We start from the raw sequence: 26,224 nt of genomic DNA on the forward strand, positions 1-26,224 counted from the left end.
AAGAAATGGCAAAAAAAAAAAAAAAGACGACCAGTACCATGTTGACACAATGGTCACCCATGGGTGCTATACTGCAGCTGAGGATTCAGCCTGCAGTAGAAAAGCACAATGGAAGGAAAATTAAACCACTGCCACCAGCCACTTAAAGTAGTGAGGAGAACATAAAAAAATGTTAAATGAGTAAGTAGAAAAAGGGCAAAGTTAACCCCCCCACACCCCCCAGCATTCCACATAAGATGGTGTGTGCTGGATCTACAGAGAGAAAAGGTAAGTAAAGTCCACTTTACTATTCTTGGGAACAGTAGTTCTCACAAGAAAAGGTATTTAACCCTCATGAGAAATCTAAAGGACTTCTCTGACACAGCGCTGATGGTGCTGTGTCTCACCATTCAAAAAGTAGATGCCTATGAAGTTTGTCAGACTTCAAAAACAAGGGAAACATAGTCCAAATCAGATCAAAATACACGAGAGTGAGAAAAAGGCTTCACTCACTCCAGGATAAAAATTAAAAGTCCTTGAATCTAGCAAAAGAGCTGGGGGTCTCTAAGGTTGAAGGGAATTAGCACACAAAGGACTATCTGTCCTTGCTAGTAATTTACCTGGGCGCTGTGCCTCCCCGTATTGCCACACTGCTGTCTTCCCCTGGATGAATTTAACTTCCCTATGTGCCAACTCATTGAATTCTAATAAATACTGCTTAACCTCTACTTTCCTTTTGGTGACATTGCAGTTCCTCCCGCTTGTAATATTTGCAGGTAGTTTTCAATGTCCGTTAGTTGCCTACGAATCCGTTTCAATATCCCTCTTCCTTTGAGATGCACTCACCCCTAATCACACATTTAAGACTTTCTCACAATGACGCACGGGACTCCACCGTGCCCACATTCAATTAAAGAAACGTATCTATAGCCCTAGTTAGTTCCTCGCTAAATACCCAGTCAGTTAGCCCCTCGCTTTTCAACATCCGAGGTGTCTTCGCTTTCATCTGATAGTTTAACATTGTGGTCATCGGCACTGGGGCGTGATCGGACAGCGTTCGTGATAGAATGGATACCTCAGTCACTGCGCTTACCAGTGTTTGAGAAACCAGTCCAGTCATGATGCAGCGTTGTGGACAGAGGAGTAGAACGTTTACTCTGCCTTTCCTGGGTTTCTAAGCCTACAGACGTCAAGGACCTCCCAGGTCCAGCACATGTCTCGTAGTATGTGTGACGTTTTCTGTGGTGGGTGTTGGACTTCACCAGTGCGGTCCAGGTCTTGTTCCAGGACCACATTGAAGTCCCCAGCCCATATGCATTTCCATGGGAGGAGTCTTCAGAAGCTGGTGGCTGATCCACTCCAAGGACTCCACGGAGTTCCGATTGGCGCAACAGTAGTTAAATACTATAGGAGTGGGGGAGGGGGCTCCTTTTGTTTGGGTTGCACTGTGACCCACGTCTCTTGCCCAGCCCTCTCCGACAGCATACACAGTGTGTGCAATTTATGTTCCCCGACTCAGGCTCTACCATGGTCGAACGCCCCTTCTGGGGTCCTCCACTGAGGGGTCCTTGGCCTTTCTCTACGTCGGGTGCATGATACGCTGTATTTTGGTCTCTGGGACGCCATGTCACTCCGTTCTTGCACCCAGAGGGATCGTGGAGGATTCCTTTTTCTTACAGGTCCCAGCTTAACCAGTCTGCAGCTTAGACGGCAGGGTAAATTGCCGGATTCATGTGGACATACCCAGGAGCTAACAGCCATCTTGACTGGGCACTCTAGCGGCCCCAGATAATTGGCAACCTTGACTTGTAACCCACTGAATAGGAAAGTTTTCAGATGTGCAGCCATTATCACCACAGACTCAATATCATCATACAGAGTACTAAAAAGCTGCAAGAAACTGGGCCCACAATTCACCTTAATCAAAACCTGGCAGAGAAACGTCCAGCTCACCCCATCAAAAGCCTTCTCGGCATCGATAGCAACTGCTGCTTAAGCCTCAGCCGAATTCCCTTTGAGATGGAAAACATTCAGCAATTCCCTTAAATTATGGTAGCTATTTCTGCCCTAGACAATCCAGCTCTGATTTTTGTGAATTAGTTTCGGCAAACCATGGAGTGTCATGGCATACATTGTAGCCAAGAACTTAACATCCACATTCAACCATATTGGACGGAAATTCCCACAAAAGGAATGATCCTTGCCAGGCTTAGGAATTGTATTCATTTTGTTTATTGGTCACTTATTAGGCGCTTATATAATTAGCAAAACTGTTTCAAAGCGGCCACAGTGCAAACAGGATGGAGACAGGGAAGAGAATGAATTACAGAAGGATAAATAATTGCATTAATAGTACAATCAAATAATGAGAATAAAAGGGAAGACAAGACAAACCTACTATGCTTTGTGAGTTTTCAGAACGTGCAAGTGTAGAGGGAAAGGGGGGAGGGATAAGGTGCTTAGATGCTCATGGAGAAGTGCTCAGGGTAAGTGCTAAGAGGAGACGAACGTAAGTGCAACCACCGATGAGTGGGTGAGCCAAGTAAGTGCAGTAGAAAGACAGCGGCTGGGATGAGAGATGTGGGGTGTTAAGGCCCCGAGGACACAATGCCCCTGCACATCGGTCACACTGCTGTAAAATGAAGAGGAGAAGGAGGCGGTGAAGAGAAAGCCTTGAGGCTTTTTCGGTACTTAAGGTCTTGTTCAAGACAGAAAGGGAGGCTGTTCCACATGAGGGAGCCAGCTGAGGAAAGTGATCACCCACCAGCTCTCTGCTTAGCAAAGCGCTTAACACACTAATCACTGATGTCCGAATACAATCAATCAGTGACTGCCTCAGTGCCAACAATCTCTGCATACAGTCTTGCTGAAAAGGGGGCAAGAGTGACTAAAAGTAGTATAGAATTCAATAGGGAATCCATCCGGCCGAGGGCATTTCCCAGCAGACATTTACATTGAGTCAACTTCCTGAGTGGCAACTGCCCTGTCGAGACAAAGCCCATTAAAATCACCCAACCTAGGAATATCAACCTGGTCCAGATATCCGGACACCTCCGACGCCGTAATGCACCCATCAACCCCATCCCAAAATAAAATAAACAGCTAGCCTGCACATAAACACAACCTGCACCAAGAATCAAGAGGGTGGCCCAGGACAAGGCACCACAACATGCACGACCAGTACGAAACAGGTGCAGCCAATTGTATGACAAATATGAGCAGCTTGATCACAGTACAAATCTGAAAAAACAGGGGGTGCACACATACAATACAAGGAAAGAAAAAGTCACAAAAAGGACAGAAACGCATTAGCAGTATTAAAGTGCATTTTCTAACTAAAGAGATTCTACATGTATTCCACATTACAACACCTGAAACATCTATTCAACTAGAAAAAGCAGGAGCCCATACATTAAATGGAGCGAGGCTGTGACCACGTACTGTGAGAAATGTGTACGTAGTATATATCCACTTTTACAACCTCAGACATGCTCATCACTTGCCCCCATCTTTATACCATTGTTTAGCCACCCTTTGCGAGAATGCCTCGGTCATCTGTTAATGTGTTATTGTAAGCCATTTCTGAACCAAACTGGCATCCCTGTTCTTCGAATAGATACAATAAAAAGTAAAAGGTATCCAGCGCAGAGGCACTACAGCTCTGGGGAGAGGGCCGGCACTGATTTCTGAGCCAAAGGTGCATAGTGAGAGTAAGACAATAACACGTGTTACAGGCATCTCGGTGCTGTACGTAAATGTAGAAAAACAAAATAGCAAAAGAAGTTAAACATTTAAGAAACCAGGGTGAGGGTTTTGGGGGTGGGGGAATGGATGCTCGGGAGCCAGAGCAAGTTGCCCACTCCTTATTAGCGCTCCCATAATGGAGAGGCTAAAAGTCGCAAATATTGTGTAATACTGGGTATGAATCAATGATTGTGAACGAGCGCAGGGGTTCAAACACCTGTGAGCTGCTGGGGCGATGTGGCGCTGTGCTCTACTATGAAACCAATGGAGATCTGGTGAAGGCAATGAAGGAGCGAGGCAGCCACATGCACAGCACCCAGTTGGGAGGTGAGAGAGAGACTGGCGTGTGGACCGAGGTTGCTATGTGTTGCAACCTTGTAATGAAAATACGCCTCCTCTGCTAGATCACTTAACAGCAATTAACAACTGGGGAAGCGGCAAGCAAAAATGAGCCCACCTCCTGGGCCCTGACATAGAAAGCAATAGACTTGGATGCTGCTGCATGCCAGATTAATCATGAGGCTTGCAAACACCAGTGAGTGCTCAACGTTCAGTCATGTCACATTCCGATATTCCCCAGAGTTGGAGGTGATGGGAGGATCCCTATGGATGCACCACCCACCCTCCCCCGGGCAGGGAGATTAGGTGTTGTCGTGGCACTCGTTACGCATCCAGCGAGACACGACTAGTAGAGGAAAAATAGACAAAGGGATGAAAACAGGTTCCATATTGGTCCTTAAATTATGACGCAGACGCCAAGGACCATAGATGGCACATAAGGGAAACTAGCGCATGCCTAGAGCACAGATCCCCCCCCCCCTCCCCCAAATTGGATGAATAAAGTTGCCCCATCTGCTGGATGAAAAGCAGCTCCAAAGAATCCTACACACACTACTTTTCACAATAGTGTGGGAAAAGCTTAAATGTACATTGACAACGTCGGTCATTATTTGAGGAGTAGAGTTGCGGGTTAGTTTAAGAGCCTAGGATTCAAATGTAAAGGCCAGAATACGACCAATCTCTTCTACCAGGTTAAGACCCCTTCCCCCACACCCACAAACCCCCGGATAGCTTATTAGCTATGCAATGCAGATGTAAAGAAAAATACAAAATGACTTACAAAGACAAACATCCCACTTAACCCTTGCAGATCTTCCAGATGATGGAGGGAAAATGGATAAGAACTCCATTCCAAAAGATTCTGTGCCAGATAAAAACACTTAGCCAGTGCTCAAGAAATGAATACAACTGCCCATGACATAGCACTGGAGATCAAGGAAATGAATGGCTGCTGTTAGTTAAGATTTTCATAGCAATGATAAATCTGCCTCATCTGTGTCAACCCCAGAACTTGTTGCTTTACTGGTTGATTATTTTTCCTTATACTTCAGTGAGTGGGAACCTCTCTCCGCACAGAGTCTTTTACTCTTTTTATGGGTGTCATATTTAAGACTCTGCACAGTGTCTTTTTTTATATCTTATCCTCCAACAACTTTTGGTATATACCTTTTCATTGTTGCAGGTTTGCCCTTGGGGCTCCCCTTTAACTTTCTCTGGCTAACCTTTTGCGAACTACAGTTCCGAAGGGTAGAAAGTATCTTTGGATCCCTTTTAAATTGTATTAGGTGAAACCTGCACTGGAGTGCTGGGGAGATGCATCTCCTTTTAACTGTAGCATTTATGCTGCAGGCAGGGCCAAGCTTACCTTTAATGGCTGATGGCAGTGAACCTTTACACCAATCCTGTGCACCTTTACAGTGGGCTGTTTCCACAGCCCCGGTAAAGGCACCCATAGGTGCTCATGTTACCAAAAGTCCCCCCCCCCCCCACCCAGACCTCTTTTCACCATTTCAGTGTTTTGCCATTTCTTGTTCCTTCCCCTGACATTCAGGGCAGGAAAATCCAGAGTGTTAACTTTAACTTCGGCTGGAATCCTTTGGATTCCCTGGCCAGGCTCCAGAGTTTCTGAAGGCAGGAAGCGAGGGAGGAGTCCAAAACTTTGTACGCCTTTGTCTTCCAGCCTGACTGCAAAAAAACTGTTCAAACTGGGAGGCTGCCTGTTCTGAAAGAACAGCCAACAACCCCCCTCCCCACACCCCCCACACACCCCCAGTTTGATTGGTTGTGTTCCTGCACAAAAGTCTGATCCTGGAAGCTGAAGAGATAGTCGACCACTGGAACCAAAACCAAACAGATGAGGAAAAGGCTGCTGTGACGGTTTCCAGTGACCAGAGAGCCTGCTGTGTAACCGGAGCCTGCCGTTACAGTTCCTTGCAATCGACCAGGGGACTCAGAAAAAACGACAGCCCGACCATCCCACGTCATGCTGCAACCTTGCGGGGCTACAATACCTCAAGCCATTGTGCACAATCTTCCGAATTCCGAGTCTTGCTGAAACTTCGTGGTCATCCTGCTGGACCTCCACAGACGTGAATAGAGTCCGAAAAGTCTCCTTGCCAGAGTGCTGGACCTTGCAAATGACGAGAATCCGACCAGCAATATTCAGTATTCTTCTGGCTCCTGAAAAGGGCACCAAATCCACAGAGCCGCATCCAGCCACGAAGAAACTCTTGCCTAGAGCCTTCTGCATCGATCCTAGCTGAAAACGCTCACCCAGGGTCCTGTCTTCATAAGGAATTCAGCGCCTGGGTTTTTGGCTGCAGATCCTGAAGTTCTCCTGCTGCAAACTTCTTCTGTGCTGAGGTACTGTGCCGACTTGGGTATTACTTACCTTAAGTGTCTTCCGATTCCTCTGCATCTTTGGGGTGTTTCCTGTGTTTGGGAGTCCTCTCGTCCAGTGCACCTAGCCTCCAGTGTGAAGCCTCATACAGCGTCTTCTCTGAAGTCCCTGTACCCTCAACTAACTTTGAAAGTAGAATACTTACTTGTTTGAACAGTCTTCCTCAAGAACTCTGACTTTGCCTGCAACTGAGCCCTATCTCACCCTGCCTACAGCTAGCTCCTTCACCACTAGGGTCCCTATTCTGCCTCAGACAACTCGTGTAATAGAATTGGGATGGGCTGGATACTTCAAGGGGTCTGCCTTGAAAAGCAAAACAAGTGTTGAAAAGTTCACTTGTAAAAGGAGTTGGTAACTAACTCAGAGTGGGCAGTTACAAAAGTTCTTACTTACCTTGAAAGTGTTCTGCCACTTGTAAAAGTATATGTAAGGTTATTTTACTTACCTTGGAAATGCTCTGCTATTCTGAAAAGTATAAGGTCTTACTTTCCTAAGAAACTGTCTCGGCATTCTTACAGAAAGTAGACAGAACGTTAATTTACTCACCTGTGAATTGGGTCCCCCTCTTCCCAGAAGGAATACTGTTGGTTCCACTGTACTATTCCTTTTACGATATAAAAGTAGGAGTGTCTCCAATTGGGTCTTGCCTCCCCTGACTTGCTCTTATCCTGTCCAGAATAAGTCTGCCTTAGGTTATACTTACCTCCAAGTTGTCGATGGCTCTTTTTGAAAATGTATAGGTTTTACTTACCTTGTGTTAGCGGAGTGCCATCCTAAAACAAGTTAAAAAGAGTTATTGTTTGCCTTAATCTGTGTTATGATATATGATATTTTGTTTGTATCATGCTCATACACAGGTGTTTCAGAACGCAACGAGGCAAGGGAGGACAATATAACGATCTTACTAGGCCCAGAGACATTGAGAAGGGGCAAGTGCGGCCAGCAGGTGGGGAGTGGAAAGTGCTGAACACGTGATAGAACAGATGTCGGATAAGTGCAGGGGTTGGGAGAGAGGAGAGACTAAGTCCGAAATCAGAGGGTAACCAGGTGCCGGTGGCAAAGCAGACAGATTAGCAGGGGAGAGGAAGAGCAAAGGCAGAAGCAAGAGGAAGATATTGAGGTGCTTCCGGAACCGAAGATGGTTCAAGTTTCAGAGAGGCAGGGAGGCTGTTCTAGAGGGAGGCCCCAGCCGAGGAAAGGGATCTACCCCCAACTCGTGCCTTGAAACACTTGTGTATAGGCGCGTTATAAATGCCATATCATATCAACTTGTTGCTTGGAGAAGCGACTGACCCTGAGGGAGTTGGAGCTGAAGGAGTGAAGAGCTCGAGTAGGAATGTATTTACGGAGGTACTATGGACCCAGGCCCCAGAAAACCCTGTGGACAATGCAAAGGTGTTGAACTGACCAAAAAGCAAACTGTAATAGTATATTACAAAATTATATTTTACCTGCCTAGAATAGCAGTGTTCTTAAGTGTAGTTAACCTTGGTCTGCCTTGAGCCATTCGGAAATAGTGTCATACGTTCTTACTGATTTTTAGGCAAAGTTTGTTTGCAGTACCCTCTGGGAACACTACAAAAAACTCTGACTACAGATATAGGAAACCCAACATTTGGTATAAACTTGTACTACACAGTTTTGGTAGCGTGTTCAGCAGCCAGGCTCATCTCAAGAGGGGTCAATGTGAGCTGTAGTGGAGTTACAGAGATTTACAGTTACAAGTATTCAAATAAACTTACGCTCAAGGTTTCTTGAATAAACAATTATTATCAGTCAGTTCGAATAAGCCTTCAGAAGGGAGCAGTAACACTCAAACACACTTCATGAAATACACATACACACTCTTAAGATCTCTAAATCAGTAGATACCCTTTTGGGATGGCCAGACAGACACTACCTACACCCTAAGGGGACTTCAATTGCTAGGGTGCTTGGGACATCAATATTTCACGGTTGCATTTAGAATCCGATAGTAATAAGTCAAAGGAAAAGATTATTTAGAACATACAAGAGACCACCAATATTCTTTAGCAGGCAAATCAGATCCCCCGCAATAATAGCCATTCAGTAAAAGAGGCTAAACCAAGGTCAATAGGCAAAAGTCTATATGAGCTGAAGCACTTCTTTGTAGGCAAGCAGAAAGTCTTTGCACAGTGTTTTAGAAGTCTTTGAAGAAAGGAAGAATTAAACGGAGGGCCAAAAGCGGATTAGACTTGTGAGTAGTAGAAGAGGCAAGCAACTCTACAGTAAGAGGCAAGTTCTCTCAGACTTTACAGTACCTTTGTATTGAAGAAAATGTGAAGCAGATGACTTCTGTTCCTGCGCAGCTCTGCAGATCTCACTGTTCCCGGGCCTCAGTCGTGGGGACAAGAGGGAGGACTTCTGGGGACTCCTGCACTGCAATGGGATGGTCACCGCTCGCAACAGGCAATCTTCAAATCAGTGGCTGTTCAGTGTTTCAGCTCCTCGTCTCTACCGCAAATAGCAACACCGCAGTTCCTGGGTGTCGAGATGGTCTTTCCTTGCTTCTGGGGTCCCGTACTCTGTTGAGGGGGCTCAGGCTCGGTCAGTCCTGCTTCCTGGGAGTCCAGAGGATCTTCCTGGAGCTCTAGGCCAGCTTTAAAGCAACACACACAATCTGGTGGTCCTCTTCCTGGCTATACGGTTTCCAGCAGCAACTCTGTGGAAATTCAAACCAGCCCCGAGATGGATGTCTAGTTGGCTTACTTTGGAGTATATTGGCCCCAACAACTCAAAAGGGAGAAGTCATCCTTGCAGGGGCTTCTCCGTCTATACACATTTGGAGTTTCAGCACAGCAGCAGGGCTTCACCAGGCAAACCAACGGTCCAGGATTTGCAGCAGGCGTCCTCTTCAAGTTCTTTTCTGGTTCCTTCGTCCAGTGGTCGACTCTGCCTTCCAAGCCAAAAGCCTTGCCTTTTATTCAGTTCTCTCTCATTCATTCCAGCCCAGCTGTCAGTCACCCAGCAGGGTGGCTGTCCTTGCCGGACAGTCAGTCGGCCAATCACCAGAGTGCATTTGGGTCTCCTAGGAGTGTAAGCAAAGGGAGTTTCAGGCACCTCTTTCACTTCCTGCCTACCCTAGACACCCTGGAGCCAGCGGCAGGCTTCACTCGTGAATCCCCGCCAAAGGCAAAGCGAACAATGTGACCAGACCTGGTTTGGCGCAGAGTAAATCTCAAGAAGGACCTTTCCACAAACAAATGGTGAAAAACAGACTACAGAGGGCATTTTGACAAAAATTGCACCCTTGGGTGCTTTACTGCAGCTGTGAACGCAGCCCGCAGTAAATGCACACCATGGTAGTTAAAACGGAACCACTGCAGGCAGCCATTCAGTGAGAAAAGGGTAACATAAAAATATGCTACATGAGAAGCTAGACAAAGGGGATACTAGGTAACCCCTCCAGCACTCTATTGTAAGATAGTGTGTGCTGTGTCTAGAAAGTTACAAATATAAGTAAAGTCAATTTCACTTTACTGCTCTGGGAACAGTAGTTTATCCCAGATAAGGTATTTAAACCTTTGGGAAATCTGAAAGACTTCCCTGTGTCACTGCACTGAAGGTGCAGTGTGACGCAATGTAAAAGATGCCGCCTATGGAGTTTGTCAGACTCCACAACCAAAAGAAACTGTTCAAAAATACATGAGAGAGAGTGGGAAAAATGGTCTCACTCTCTCCAGGTTAAGAAGATCAAGTCCTCAAAATCCAGCAAAGTTGCTGGGGGTCTCTAAGGTGGAGGGAATTACCAAATTCCTGAGAATTCTCCCTAACACTCATCTTCGACTGTTTCACCAAGCTAAAAAGTAAGGGTAATTGTATATTAAACCCAAAAGTCCAACTCCCCTTGAATAACTAATTCTGAATCAGAGTTTTATAGGTTTTGACTATTCCTTGATTAAGTGTTCGAAGTATATTGTCCATTTGGTTTATTACGTGATTTCTCGCGGAGCATCAAATCTAAAAGTAACTATTGCTTTGACTTCCCTAGAACTAGTGTTCGGTATTCTAAGTAAGGTCTTATGCTTTGGTCTGTGTACCTTCAAGCATAAAGATATGTTTTTATAAATGTGTTTTACAATGCTATGACCAGTACTTGCCCCAAGACTTCACTTGGCCTACTTGTATTTAAAATAAATCTTTCTTTTGTAGAATACATAGGATTGTCTGTGTAACTATTGAATTCTTGGTGTACTACAAATTCTATATACTTTCCTACAGACCTCTCTCTCCTAAGATAAGCCTGGCTGCTCTGTCTACGCTTCCATATACTCGGGTGGTACAGCCTTATACTAAGAGTGTTATACTAAGAGTGGAGTCTTGCACTGCCTCAGTTGAATGGTTTTACTAAGCCCTTAGTTGGACTTCAGAAACACTGTCCTAATAGCTGCATCAACCTTCAGTCAGAACGTATCATGGAGAATGAACACATCAGTGCAGTTGAGGACAATCGCGATACACTGGCCGCAGAACTGGACATGGCAATTAGAGATTACAAGGCTTAATGCTAAAATTGAAGATCAAGACAAAGGGGATCGAGGAGTGTTAGGGAGAATTTTCATTTCTGTCCCAATTCCTCTCACCTTAGAGACCCCCAGCTCTTTTTCTGGACTTGGCACTTTTTCATTTTGACGTCTGAATGAGTGGGACCTTTTTCTCACTCCCTCATGGGTTTGTCCCTGGCTGGGATTTTATGTTTTCACCGGTTTTGGAGTTTGACAAACTCCATAGCTATCTGCTTTTTGCATAGTGACACACTGCACCTTCGGTCAATCCTTTGGATTTTGCTAATACTTTTTCTTGGGTGAACTATTGTTCCCTCTTAGGTGAACTACTGTTTGCAAGAATAGTAAGGTGAAATTGATTTCACTTACCTTTTTACTTTGTAGGTCCAGTACACACACACACCATCTTATGTGGAGTGCTGGGGGGGTTACCTAGTAGCCAGTTATCCGACTTTCTCATGTAAGCCCTTCCCAGCAGGGCTCGCTGAGCATAGCACCTCAGCAAGTTAGACTGGGGTTTAAGATGCTGCTTGGCCGGCCAACATACTGAGGAAAGTGAAGGAGCGTAATGGTCTCCGTCTCTCGGGGAGTCAGCCGCTCTGAACCTCCCGTAACCCTTAGCACGCTGCTCAAAGTGCAAAAGGGAAATGACAGGTGTCAACATAGGCCAGTATCAGGAGTGTGAGGAAGAGAATAGGCTTTGTGTTTTACTTCTGTTTTGTTATGCCTGGCCACAACCTTCGGTCGCGCTCTGCCATGTCGTGCTATATGTTGCCTCAAGGTTTGGGTGCTTTACAAATGTACAAAATAAATGTGTGGCTTGATTGTTTGCACCCATCACCGATCTGCTCACATTCTTCCTTATACTATACTGTTTTCAGGTGCCCCACTCCAATTCTCTCGGTTGTGTACTGCTCCCATGTGACTCACTGCAACTTTGCCCTTCTGAGGTTTTACTCTCGTATCCCTGGGATTTTATCCTGTGGCACCCAATGCAATTAGTGCCCCACAGGGTTTTGCTCTCCAATTCTGAATATAATTCATGTATCTAGGACTTGCATACCACAACTTAACATGCCTAGTTATCGCCAGGAACAACTAGAAATATGTACCCATATGTGTGAAGTTTTACGCAATGGGCCCTCTGGAATGCTTACTCAGAGCTCCCCTATGGAAATATTCTTATCCACGGTCTACTCCATACCCATTAATAAATGCTCTCGGTTTTCTGCTCCTCCTCATGCAGCCATACTCTCATAAAGGGAATAGTCGCCCCACTCCAGGGTACATCAGGACATTTCCTCACAACAGCCTCATCTAAAAGGACACCACTACAGAATCAGCTCTCCACTAGCCTCCCGGCATTCAGGTTTAAACCTCAACACACTACACGTATACCAACTAAGCTACACAAACAGTGTTACACAAGAATTGATGTAGTAACAGACTACACAACCCTTGTCTAGTTGGTATTAGGTAACACACCTTTTAGTATATGGCTGTACTACACAGGTTAGTAGTGTAACTGAGCAGACAAGCCTATATCAAGAGGGGTAAATGTGAGCTGAAGCAAAGAAATTCGCAAATACAAGTAGCCAAGTAATACTTTTACTCAAGGTTTCTGTTATAAATAGTTATTTAACGTACATTTTTAAATAAGCGTTCTTTAAAAAGGCAAGATATGTAACAATCAAATATACTTTTCCAGAATCAGCATAAGTTTACACACTTCCTACACCCGGATTGGACTTCACTCACAAGGACAGCAATGGCATTTATATAAATCACTAGTGCACTTTGCAGATTCTGAGGTTGCATAGAGGAAAAGTTATAGGAAGGAAACAGGTTGAACAGTTTCTCAGGGCATGCGAGTACCTTCCAATGAAGTCTTGACACAACCTTTCCCAGCAATAACAGTCCCAGCAATAACAATCTAAACACTAGTCATCACCTATGAGGACAGAAAATATCAAAGTCATTGAACAAGAAGAGTCTGCAAGGAGCCAGGACAGCCAAAGTCAATTTGAGCACAGTCTATGGCGCTGAGGCACTTCGTAGTTAATAAAAGTCTTGCAAAGTTGGAGAGCTTTGTAGAAAATCACTATAGGGTCACAAGCTGTTACACTTGTGGAGAGCAGAACTGAAAACAACTCTTAACAAAAGTAGCCAATGCAAGTCTCAACTGAGAAGAGCAAAGCTAAGAAGGCACTGGGGTAAGTACCCCAAGTCTGAATAGTGCCTCTGGTTTGAAGAGTGGTCCAGCTGGATTATGTCATGTTGCAGTGATGCAGATCCCGGGCCTGAGCCTCAGTCGTGGGGACAAGAGTGAGGATGTCTGGAGGACTCCAGCAGCAGCAATTTGGAGGTCATCAGCAGGTACGGGCTCTTTTCGGATCAGCAGCACTTTGCGGGTTCAGCATGCGGTAAACAGCACCACCTTTAATCTCTGATATCGGTTGGGCGTCCTTCACTCATTGAGTCCTCCACTCTGGTGAGGACAACAGCTCTGGTCATCATGCTTCTGAAGGGTCCAAAAGACTGAGGAGCTTCAGGACGGATTGCAGACGTTGCACTCTACTACATATTACGACCCCTGGCACTCGGTTCCTGCAGCAGCAAAGAGGTACAGCCAGTCGGGGAAGATGATCTGGTCCAGTGGAGTTGGTCTCGGGGTTAGTTGGTCCCACTAACCAAAACGGAAGAATTTCGGAGCTTCTTTTGTCGATCAGAAAAAGGAGTTCCAGCACAGCAGCAGGGCTTCACCGGGCAATTCAACGGTCCAGGAGAATGCAGCAAGCTTTGTTCACAGTTTCTTCGTCAGGTGTTATTCCCAGTGGTCGACTTTGCCTCTAGTCTCAAAATCCTCGCAGTCTAAGCAGGTTTCTCACAATCATTCACAGCCTAGGCTGCCAATCACACAGAAGGGTGGCTGTCCTGAAAGGACTGCCAGTCAGCATATCAGGGCTGGTTGCATTCAGGCATTCCTACATACAAAAGGACAGGGGAGTTTCTGGAACCCCCATCACTTCCGGCCCTTTCAGACACACTCGAGCCAGAGGCGGGTTTCAGGACTGAAGCCCACCAAAGGCAAAATGAAGAAAGGGCTCAAACCTGGCTTGGCGCGCAGAGTAAAACCCAAGAAAGACCTCACAAACAGAAAATGGCCAAAAAGATGACTGGGGCCATTTTGTCAAAAATGGTCACCCATGGGTGCTATACTGCAGATGAGGGTTCAGCCTGCGGTAGAAAAGCACAATGGTAGGAAAATTAAACCACTGCCACCAGCCATTTAAAGTAGTGAGGGTAACATAACATTTTGTACATTAGTAGGTAGGTTAAGGGGCTACTAAGTAAAACCCCGTCCCCCCACCCACTCAGCACTCCACATAAGATGGTGTGGGCTGGACCTAAAGTCAATTTCACTTTACTATTCTTGGGAACGGTAGTTCACACAAGAAACAGTATTTAAACCTTATTGAGAAATCTAAATGTGGTGTGTGTCATCATACAAAAAGCAGATACCTATAGAGTTTGTCAGACTCCAAAAACTAAGAAAACATATAATCCAAATCAGGTCAAAACACACAAGAGTTAGAAAAAAAAGAAAAAAAAAAAAAAGGGCAAAAGTTGGAGGCTTAGCTTCCCAGTCCTAGCTCCCAAACATTGGAATGCCCTCCCCACTACCCTAAGGAATGTGACTCCCACCTATCCTTCTGGAAGGCACTCAAACCCAAGCTATTCAACTAGCCCAAGCTACCCCGTTGTGCCCACTCAGACATCTGGTCCAGAAAGGTTTTGAGTTATAGCTGGCTCCCCTGTAACCATGGAACCATTGCAACCTTCTTTTTTCTTGTTAACAATGTCAGGTCTAACCAACAACTGTCTGGTATCAGGTTCACTGTAACCACGAACCACAGACAGTAGGTTCTTGCTGTTTTATGTAATCAAATAAGCCTCGTGGTCTTCCATGTAACTAAGTAAGCCTTGTAACGGCGCCACAATGCCCCAAGGCCGCTTTATGAATGTAAAAATTAAATTTAACCCTGGAGTGAGTGGGTTTATTTTTAAAAAGTCAAAGTCCAGCAAAAGAGCTGGGTGTCTCCAAGGTTCAATGGAATTAGCACAGAAGAACAAGTTACTTACTAACTGTATTGGTTTTTCGAGTGGATGTTTCTCCCACGTATTCCTCATCTTAGATATCATGTCTCCCAGCTCTGCTGCTTCGGGAAAAAAATGTTTTACCAGAGGGTGCTGTGCTCGAAGCCGCTGAGTTGTAGTCCCGAGGGCTGCCGGGGAGTGTCGTCGTCATCCGTGGTATAAAGGGCTCGAGCCACGCCCGTTAGCCCAGTTCTGTTTTTACAGTGTTAATGGTCGCATCAGTTGATCAGGCTTTCATAGTCCCTTGGCTCTTAAGGAACTTTAAGTGCAACTGGCATAAACTGTACAGAGGGGTAGGTTGGGAGGGTCGATGAGGAATACGTGGGAGGAACATCCATTCGAAAGAACGTTACAATTGATAAGTAACTTGTTCTTCGAATGGATTGGGTCCTCACACATATTCCTCATCTTAGATAGGCTCCCAAAGCAGTAAGAATTTGGAGGAGGGAGTACCAGAAATTTCAATCATGGACTGAATGAAGGACATCTTTTGCAAATAAGCCTCCTTGATATGATGTAGAGTCCAAGCAGTAATGCTTCACAAAAGTGTGCATCGACGACCAGGTTGCCGCAGCACAAATATCCTGCACCGGAACACCCCTCTGAAGAGCTGTGGAAGTTGCCATGCTCCTGGTTGAACGAGCCCTTAGCCCATCTGGAGGCTCCTTCCCAGCAAATTTGTAGCACTCAGATTGCTAGAATTTTCCATTTGGATGGAGTTTGCCAAGACACTCCAAGGCCCAATATGTGTCCTGTATATCCAAAAAATGGTTGGTTACATCGTCAGATATTTGCCAGTCTAGAAATATAGAAACAGAGCCCTTTTTGGGTCCAGTCTGTGCAAGCTCTCCTCCTCTTTACTTGCATGTGGAAGAGGGTAAAACGAAAGTAATGTAATCTTTTGTGATAGGTGGAAATCCAAGACTATTTTAGTGAAGGATGGCTTGACCTTTAGAATTACTTGTTCCTATGGGGAATGGTGTGAGGAGGCTTACAAGAGAGTGCCTGCAACTCACTCACCCTGCGGGTTGATGTTATAGCCACTAGCAAAATGGTTTTCAAAGTGAGGAGCCTTAACGGGCAAGAATGTAAAGGCTCAAAACGGGCACACATTAGAAATTTTAAAACTAAATTTAAATCCCAGGTGGGGACCTGAAAAAAGGCAGAGGTTACACATTTCTCAGTCCTTTTAGAAACTGGGTAACTAAAGGCATTTTAAAATAAGAAACCTCTTCCAAGGAGAGCTTGAAAACAGATAGCGCTGTTAAGTATCCTATAATAGTGCCACCTTGGAGCCCCAAATTGACTAAGTGGAAAAGGAAAGACAGCACTGTCGGAGTATTACATAATGGGTCCACATTCTTATCCCTGCACCAGATACTGAACTTGTTCCAACAACACCGATATAGAGATTCTGTTGCTGGCTTTGTGGCCGAAAGCAAAAACTCCATTACGTCATTCGGGAGGTTCCAATCCTTATATACCAGCCTCTCAGAAACCACGCGTGAAGGCCGAGTGTCTTGACCTCTGGATGGAGAACCCGACCTTACTCTTGCGAGAAGATCCTCTTTTTGTGGAAGACGTATTGGAGGGCAGATGGATGTCCAGAAGGTCCAAGTACCACGTACTCCTGGCCCAATCCAGGGAAATTAGGATCATGGTTTTCCTGAACTTTCTCAACCTGATTACATGAGGAATCACAGGGAATGGAGGAACGGCATATAGGAGTTGAAATACCCAGTCCACCACGAAAGGGTCCCCCTAGAGCTCCTTTTGGGGGAAATTCCCTGGAGCAGTACAGTTCGCCCTTCCTGTTGACAGGTCGCAAACAGATCCACCCAAAGGGCAAAGATCTCTTCGACAGAGAAGCTCCTTCAAGGACGGCTTCTTCCTTTGGTCCCACCAACTCAATCAACTCATAAGACACCTGGATACCACTCTCAAGGCTGGTTAGGTTTAACCAGGGAGAGGGACACCCGTTTTTGTTCTTGAATCTACAGCTACTGGAACGGAAGGGAGTCCATTTTGTTTGCTTTCTTCAACGATCCCGTGCAGTGCAGGAGTCCCCTGATGTCCTCCCTCTTGTCCCCACGACTGAGGCTCAGGAACAGTGAGATCTGCAGGAACAGCCAGGAACCAAGACTTCAGCAACATTTGTTTTCTTCACAAAAGAGGTCCTGTGCCAACCAGATTGAGAGAACGCCACTCTCGGAGTAAGTTTGTGAAACTTTCCCAACTTGCAGGCCTAATCAGCTTGTGACCCCACAATGATTCTTTTTCGCCTAAACTACTTCTGAGCACTTTTGCAAAGACTTTATTTACTGTTTGATACCAGAACTGCTCTTTCCTATCCAGAACACTAGCCCATTGACTTTGGCCTGGCATATTGACTTGAACTATTCTGGTGAACTGAAACTATTTACACTGCTTAGAAAGATGATTGTGTAAATAAATTAATACGTGTTTTACCAAGAAACCTTGAGTATAAGTGTCTACTTGAACCACTGTGATTGAAAGTCCTTTGTGAAACTACTTGTACTGCTCACATTCACTCTTGAGATAAGCCTGGCTGCTCAGCTTGCTACCAACAAACTGTGTGGTACAGACTATTACCAAAGGTTGGTCTTGCTTACACCTGTAGTCCCAATTGTGTGTGGTGGTCCCAGAGGGTACTGCATGCAATTCTGCCTAACACATTTTCTTACTGAATTCAAGCAAGGTGTTGAGAGTTTTAGTTTTTTACTGTCTGAAATAACTTCTAAAAGCACACCTTTGTACAGTGTTGCAACTCTTAGGTTTGGCCTGAACCACACAAAGGTTTGGTAGAGTGGCTGAGCAGCCAGGCTTAGTCTAGGAGGGGAGGGGGGGGGGCTCTAGGAAGGTACAAAGAACTCTGAGCATACAATTGTTCAAGAACACACTAGTATATCTAAAGTTACATAACAAAATAGCCATTCAATATATGCAATAAGCCACACTGTTAAATATTTGAAAAGGTAAGTTCCAACAGAGTAACACACATAGAACACATTTGCAAGTTTCTTAAGCAATAGACCATAGGTGTAATAACTTCCAGAATAACTTTAATGGTAACTAATCTCTTAGTAAAACCATCTAAAACATACATGCCTACTTTTCCAACTTATGAGAACTGTGCCCCAACCAGACTTGAGTTCAACCATGGTTGTGGGTGCCTCTCAATGTTCAGGGGGTCCCAAGTCCACTAGAGGTTAGGAGTTCAGCAGTATACAGTGTTCAAAGTTCAAAAGTGACAGAGTTCAATCGGATCTCTTCTGGGATTGCCGGAGTTAGGTTTTTCAAGTCAAAGAAATATACGGGTTTCCTTGTGAGGTTGCCTCAAGGACCAGTGTCCTAAGGCAGGAGAGATTACAATGGGTTGTCCACCACAATGCATATGGGGGGGGATACAGCCATCTACGACAACCAAGAAAGCAGGATCAGCAAGCAAAGCTCCAGGTATGTTTTACAGGGAGTAGGAATGCACCTAAAATGAAGAACTTGGTGCTGCAAGACGGTCCCAGTGGAGTGGGACAGCAGGCCCGGTCACCAGTTTCTCAGTCTTGGCGACAGAAGGTGACTTCAGTGGATCTGGCGACAGCTCTCATGCAGATGGACACCCAGCAATGGATCTGCTCAGGTCTGTTTTGTTGGTGCCTTTTCCAGACTCTGAAGAACGGATGTCGCGACAGTTGACTCCCTTTCTCGGTCCTCGTCTTGTGTGAGGAGACTGGAGAGCTGGATTGAGTCTCTGCAGGTTAAGAAAGATGCCCGCAAAGTTCAAGGCGGATTCGCTCTTCGCGTGACGATGCACAGGATAGTGGCACAGGACCCCAGTATTGGTGAATTGCAGGTTGTGGAGGTTGCAGCTCTTCAAGCTAAGGTGCAAAATGCAATTAGTCTTGGGAATGGTTAGGGGGGCCCCCCCAGTCCAAGGGAAGAAGTAGTCTCGTTCGGATCTTCCCTGTTGCTCAGAAGTGGAGGTTGGGACAGCAGCAGTGGCTGGCATCTTCTTCCTTTGGGCTTCCTCTTTGGATTCTTCTGTTCCAGTGGTCGACCCAGTTTCTGCTCCAGGACGTCGGAATATATGTAGGAACACTGGCTGAGCCCACCAATCACATCCCATACAACATTCGAAACTTGGGGATGGCTGTCCAATGGGGACAGCTAGCTTCCCCGTCAGAAAAGGATTCTCTCAGGCACGCTACAGGACAATGGACTGGGAGGGTGGTGGTTCAGTTGACCCTCCCCACTCCCCGCCCTGACAGTCACTCAAAGACCCTTTACAGGCTTTCCATGGGAAGCTTGGTGAAGACAAAGGAATTTGAGGAACCTCCCCCACCCAGGTAGGTAGAAGACCCAAGAAAGAACACGCCATATGGATCAGGCCTTTAAAAAAGTACAGCCACCATTCTGGGAAAATTGAGGCCATTGTGTCACCCAACGCAGCCTGTGATGAAAGTTCACAAAACGTAATGTAAAACGTTACACTGCCACCAGCCTGAAAAGAGGGACTGGTCACAGTAACCAAAAGGTTACTGGAGAAGTGAGAAAAGAGATGCAATTATTCCCCTCAGCAATCAACACAAGGTGGGGTGTGCTAATCTCACAAAAGAACATACAGGTAGGATAAAAAGTATCCCCCTTGCCTTTGTAAGAGGGTGTTAACCCAGGGAAATTAAGGAAACATTACAGTGGAAGCTCTATGAGCTTCCACTAACTCTGCACAGAAAATTTGGTGTGCTACTTCAGTAAAATGTAGATGCCAGAAAAGATGGAGGAAAGCAGCAAGATAACAAAAAGAGGTAAAAGGGGTTCCCAGGAACAGACGAGCGAGTCTGGACAAAAGGTTTTCACTCACTCAGGAGAATCTGACAAATGGAAGAGTTCCTTAAAAAGTGCTGGGGGAAGATAATTGCACTCAAAGAAAATCTACGCGAACACAAGGATACAGAGAAGCAGAAATACAATCACATATGGGCTACCAATAGAACATGAACATCTGCCCATTCTTTTCATGGTAAATATAAAGAGTACTGCATTATTTTAATGCACCAAACAAGATAGCAATACTTACTGTGCATTGTCTTTAACAGGTGGCGAAGTGTGCCTTTCTAGTGGACCAGAGCCAGTGGCAGCCGGACCTTTAAATGCTTGAGGAATATCTCCATAGCTGTGAGCAGGAGAGGTATTCACTTTATGTCCAGTTGTTGCAACTCGATTGGGCCTAGAAAGTGTTTCTACAGAATGACATCTCTCTACAGGGCCAGGCAATACCAGGGGGTGGCTTTGTGAGTTACCACTCCTGTCCGAAGAGTGTGCTCTTCGGAGGTAACGAGAGTGTGGTCTTTCCTCAGTCAGATGCACCGTCCTCCCCCTGCCAGAGTTGTCACTTTTATCCCTCTGACTCGTGGCTCTCAGTTTATAAATACTGCTGCCTTCATCCACAGAAGAACTAGTAGGTTTTCGATCGTTGAACACAGTCATTTTGTTTGGGAGAGGTGGACCTGCCAAAGGTTTTCTCTCCTGGATACGGCCGCTTATGCTGACACAGGAAGATCCAGTGAAGGCTGTAGAGATTGTAGCATGTCCGCTGTCCATAGAATCTTCCACAGTACCTGAATCTTTGCTTCTTATGGAGGAACATTTGGTCATGAACGGGTGGTCCAGCACAGATGAAAGGCTGAGGCGGTCTGCTGGATTTTTCCGCAGTAACTGGTAAATTAGGTCACGAGATTCCATAGAGAGAAAGCTTGGAAACTCATAATCTGCAAGCACCACTTTATTTAATGTGTTCTTGACTGTGTCTGTATCAAAAGGAGGTCGGCCCACAAGAAACGTGTATAACATGCACCCCAACGACCACACGTCTGACTCCAACCCATGTGCACTCCGAGTGGCAATCTCTGGGGAAATGTAATTCGGAGTTCCACACATGGTAAAATGTTTCTCAGTAGGCATTTTTAACTGAGCAGCAAGTCCAAAATCTGCAATCTTGATATTCATGTTGCTGGACAGTAAAAGATTGGAAAGGGTAAGATCCCGATGTAATATGCCGTGTGAATGCAAGTACAACATTCCAGTGACAATTTGATGCATGAAGTGTCGAGCTGGTATGAAAAAAGAAAGATATTTCAAAATCACATTTTTATAAGTTTATATGCAAATCATTCATCGTTTATGACATTTGAATTAGGAAACAATGCAAATATTTGAAAACATTGTCCGTGGTTACGAATGAAAGCAGATTGAAAGATTTAAGTGCACAGATCAAATTTAGAATACAGCGTGGTAGCACAAGCTTTTCAAACATTGCTGCACTAATGAAATTCCGTTCTTAAGGACCACCTTTAGAAGCGATAATAAAGAACATGCATATAGAATTCTAAATCCCAAAATAAGACCAAGCGTGTGTTAATTGCAGTTTAACATGAAAGTTGGCTGTCCTATGGACACATTTTTGTGAAACACCATAAAAACAAGTCCTGCCTCAAGAAAACTGAGCACCAAGGAATACTATGTTACCCAAGAACTGAAGGGCTTCCAGCAAAAGAGAAATAAAGCGTCCAGAAGCTCAGCTGACAATTCCACTGTACAGAGCAAGGTTCCACACCCCCTGTAATGTAAACACCCGGGAGGGCAAGTGTTTTGAGCCCCAATAGGTAGTGGATAGGTTTGGGAGATGTTCCTTAAACCACTGCGGTTTCAAGTGGGGCCTCAAGTGCATCTTCCCGACTCAGGCACCAGCAGAGGTTCCGTAAAACTCTTCAAGTGGTAGACAAGACAGAGCAGCTGTTTAGAGTTTTACTTTAAGTCTCCTTTTGGTAGGACTATAGAAGACTCACTCTTTGGAGTACCAGGCTCCAACTCTTAGGTTTGGCCTGAGCTACCCAAAAGGTTTGGTAGCAACAGATGAGCGGCCAGGCTTAGTCTAGGAGGGAGAAGGGCTGTAGTTGAATACAAAGAGTACAAAAACCTTTTTGAGCACACCTATGGTCAATGAACCACTTATACACTGCAGTATTGTACAAATAAAATTATATATTCACTAGGAAATGTTAAAATCCGGTTCAGACAAGTAATAATAGTTCCCACAGATATATGTGCAATGGACATTTGCTGTTGCAATACTTAGTTTCAGTAGTAGACCTTAGATGAATTACAGGTAAGTATAAAAGTAGCATTAGGTAAACAAAACATTCATCAACCAACATTTAGTTAATTGGAAATACGGTAGGTTAACTTTAGGAAAGCCTTTCTTTTCTTTAGAAGTCCAATCCGATTTGAGGGTTGAGAGCGTCAGAAAATCAGATGGGGGGGAAACTGGGGGACCAGTGAACCTTGGCAGCAGAACAAAGAAAGGCAAATGCTGTCAACATTATCAACTAGCAGAAGGAGCATTTTTGTAACCAGCAATGTGATTTAATTCAAAGAGTTCAGAGTGACTAGGTAGGACACCTGAAGGATTTCAGCCTCTAGAACGGATGACTTTAGCACTGGGAGAACACGGTTGAGTCATCCCCAAAACCATTATATTAAAAAAAAACAGTCACAATGGGGCACTCAAGAAGCTCAGGAGGAGCCAACAGCAACAACAAAAAACTGCCTAAGAACCCAGGAGTTGGATAGTACCTTCTAGGATGAAGAGCGATGGCACCAGCAGGTCCCCAAGGTAAGAGGACAGCAGCTCAGGTTCTGGTATCTGGCCTTGGCGGCTGCATGAAAAACGTTTGGCGGGAGCAGACCGTCGGACTCAGTCACAGGGATGCCCAGCGATGGTCTTCTCGGCACTTCATTGTTGAAGCTCGACACAGGCTTTTGTAGCTGTGACTGTCGCAACCAGGCAGACTTTCTTCCTTCTCTCGGTCCTCGACTCTTCGTAGGGGACTTCGATCGGCATGGAGTCTCTGTAGGCCCAGGCAGATGCTCGCAAGTTTGCAGCCGGAACTACTCCCTACGAGACGATGCACCGCAGCAGTGACAGGTCCCAGGGAAACTGGGTAATGCAGGCCTGGAAGGTCGCAGCACTTTGTGGGATGTCCCAAACTGGAGCTGGTCGAGACCAGTTATGCCAGCCAGTCTAATGGAGGAAGTCGTTATTGTCGTTCCTTGTCGCACAGTAGGGCAGGAGTTGCAGCAGTCACTATGCCTGACGGTCGCTGGAGGTGGCTGCAGACTTCCTCCTTCTGAATATTTCTTCCAGTGGTTGACTCTCGCTTCAGCATCAAGACACTCGCCTTTAATACAGAAAACCAGCTAATCAGCATGCGTGCAACATTCAGACTTTGGTTGGTGGCTCTCCCAAGTTAAAATTGGATCAAAGCAGACACACTGCAGGTTAAATACCCGAGGAGTTTGTGTCCTCCCAGGTTACGGTCCTCCCAGACACACTGGCATCTCCGGGTGAAGCACGTCAAAGACAAAGAGGTGAGCAGCACTTCCCAGATCCAGGTTAAAAGAGGAAGTCGAAGGAAAAGACAAGCAATCGTGACTAAGGGGAAAAAAGTAGACTGGCTCCAAACAGAGAGTGAGGTAAAAGGTTTCCACTCAGGAGTGTCAGATAAAATTTTTTAAAAAAGGTCCAAGAAAAGCAGGGGCTCACCAAGTGAGAAAATTACACACCAGATGGAATTCTACCCAATAGCAGTCCAAGCCTAACTCTCAGTAGGTGGAGCCAGTGGTTCACATACTATATTGTATCAAAACACTTTATATATTAATAAAAATGCAAAGAGAGAAACAGTACACAAATTGGTAAGTAAAACCGAGGTCACAATGTAGCAGAGCACCCATTTCCAATGAATATTCCTTTACAGTCAAAATATTTACTGAAAAAGCATCAGTAGTAAACGCTTCAAGGAAGCAGGTTCGAAGGAGATCAAGGGGGAGCAGTATTGTGCATAGAAACAATCTTTAGCATGAGAGAATGTTAGGGAGATTAATAATTTTTATGCTTCTTCCCCTCTCCTAGTGAGACCCTCCCACCCCCACAGCACTTTTTGCTGGACTTCTGGACCTTTTTCTTTCAATCCTGAAAGAGTGGAGCCTTTTTTCACTCATGCATTCTTGTAGGCTGTCTTTTGGAACTATATTCTTTGTATTCTACCTGTAATATGGAGTCTGGCTGCTCCATAGCTCTTAAAAAGGCATCTGTGTTTTACTAATGCAGCACACAGCTCCTTATGGGCAATGTTGCTGCGGACCCTTGGGGCCGCCTTTAAGATTATTTTACTATATCCTCGGTCAACTACCGTTTTTAAGGATAGAAAGATACTCAGTATCTCTCCCAAAACTCTATAGTCTGAGAGATTGGCGCGCACACACACCTTAAGTGGAGTGCCAAAGGGATATCTAGTATCCCCCTTCTCTCTACTCCTGTGACCTTTTATCTCCTAGTTATCGCTCGTGGTAGTGGACGTGTCCTACCAACTATCGTGTAATTTGTATACCACAGGCTATGTCCATAGCCTTGGTAGTGCACAATAGGGGCCACCTAAGTGCTAACTTGGCGCCTCCTTTTTTTGTTTTCGCGCCATTACTAGCATGGTTCTTTGCTAGCCCTTCTTCTACCATTCTGGAGTGAGTGAGTGTGTTATAAAAAGGTGAGGTTTTTGGAGTGAAAAGCAAGTCGGCCACTGTAAGCTGAAGTAACCGAAGAAGGCGCACAGAGACACCTGCAAACCCTTTGCAACAACGTGAATCGACACTGCTGTCCTGACTCCGTTTTCTATGCGACAGGAGCTCCGACAAGGACACCTTGAGTTTGGCTGGTGAGAACAACCAGTCCCCAAGACAAACTTTGAATTGAGCCATCTCCCAAGGTCCTAGGAGTTCCCAGAGCTGCGGAACCACAATACCAGGAGACCTGCTGCTCATTTCGAGGGAATAGTCATCGAAAGGCTGAATCCGACAAATCTTTGCTGAACCCATAGGGACCCTCCAGAGATCCGATCCAACTCATCCAGAAACCCCCCGCCCCCGACTAGAATGCAGGAAGCGAAGAAGATTGACTGGACGAACCGTGTCCTTTGTTGGTGGTGCGAAAAAGGTGCCAGAACCACAGAGTGAACCAAGAAGTTGCTGACAGTCGCACCACAGGTCCTCCCTCGAGATTGCTGATGAAAGATCCCACCCATTCTGCCTTCCGACATCAGACCAAGGGATCCGTTGCACCTTCTAAGAGCATCCAGCACGAACAATTTTTCTAACCCAAGGTACTGTGGGGAAAACGGTATTGCTTACCTGATTCCAAGAAGTCGGTCCAGAGCATTGGAGTGCACCTAGAGGTGCAGGGTTCAAAATTGAGATTCAATGAGAAGGCGCTAAAACCAGCATCACCAAGTAGGCAGGAGCTATCGCAGGATAACCAGGAGCTACCAGAAATGCTTCTTCAACTTTGTCCATTTTGTATTAACCATTCTATCTAAATGTGTATTAGATGTGTTCTAATACGTTATTAACCATCTCAAATACTAAACGTTAATGTCACATTTACATGTTTGGACGGCACCAGTTGGCTCTAGGAGCCAAACTGTAGCTCCTGGTAGGTGTTGGTTTCAAGCTAACCAGGCTCTACTATGCTAGAATCAGGAGCTAAATAGCACCTAGCTTCCCTCAATTTCGAACCCTGGAGGTGTCCAGGGTCAATTCCCCTTACCTCAGACTCAAGCTGTTGCGTGTGTCCCTTCATCGAGTCCTTGTACAGGTCTCCCTTGTTAGTGGTTAACTTGCTGCTTCTATAACACTTGTGGAACTCTTTATATTCTGTTGCTTGTCAAGACTGAGACCTCTCCGAAGATTCCCACTCTGGAACATAGAAAAGTAATCCACAAGTCCAGCAAAAAGTTCTATGGGTCTCACAGGTGAGGGTGATTTAGCATACAAATAAAAATCTAACCCAACACATTCCTACAGTTCTCTCTCCCTTCTAAGATAGGCCTGGCTGCTCGGTCATTGCTACTATAGTATCAGGTGGTACCTGCATATACTAAGAGTGTATTGCCTTCCTTACAAAGAGCACAGAGCCCAACAGTGTTTCTTTCTCTCCCCTAGTGCCACA

General features: G+C 45.4%; 1 protein-coding gene across 2 annotated transcripts in view; it reads right to left on the reverse strand.

Moving 5' to 3' along the window:
• The window catches only part of PLK4 (polo like kinase 4), a 253,654-nt gene that overhangs the window by 197,665 nt on the left and 29,765 nt on the right, over positions 1-26,224 (reverse strand). For both annotated transcript variants that reach the window (XM_069631104.1, XM_069631103.1), the window contains exon 5: positions 20,243-21,275. In XM_069631104.1, coding sequence (XP_069487205.1) covers positions 20,243-21,275 — 1,033 coding nt within the window. The remainder of the gene's footprint in view (positions 1-20,242; positions 21,276-26,224) is intronic.

The sequence above is a fragment of the Ambystoma mexicanum genome, chromosome 6q, assembly GCF_040938575.1.
Source record: "Ambystoma mexicanum isolate Mex_15411 chromosome 6q, UKY_AmexF1_1, whole genome shotgun sequence".
NCBI lineage: Eukaryota > Metazoa > Chordata > Amphibia > Caudata > Ambystomatidae > Ambystoma > Ambystoma mexicanum.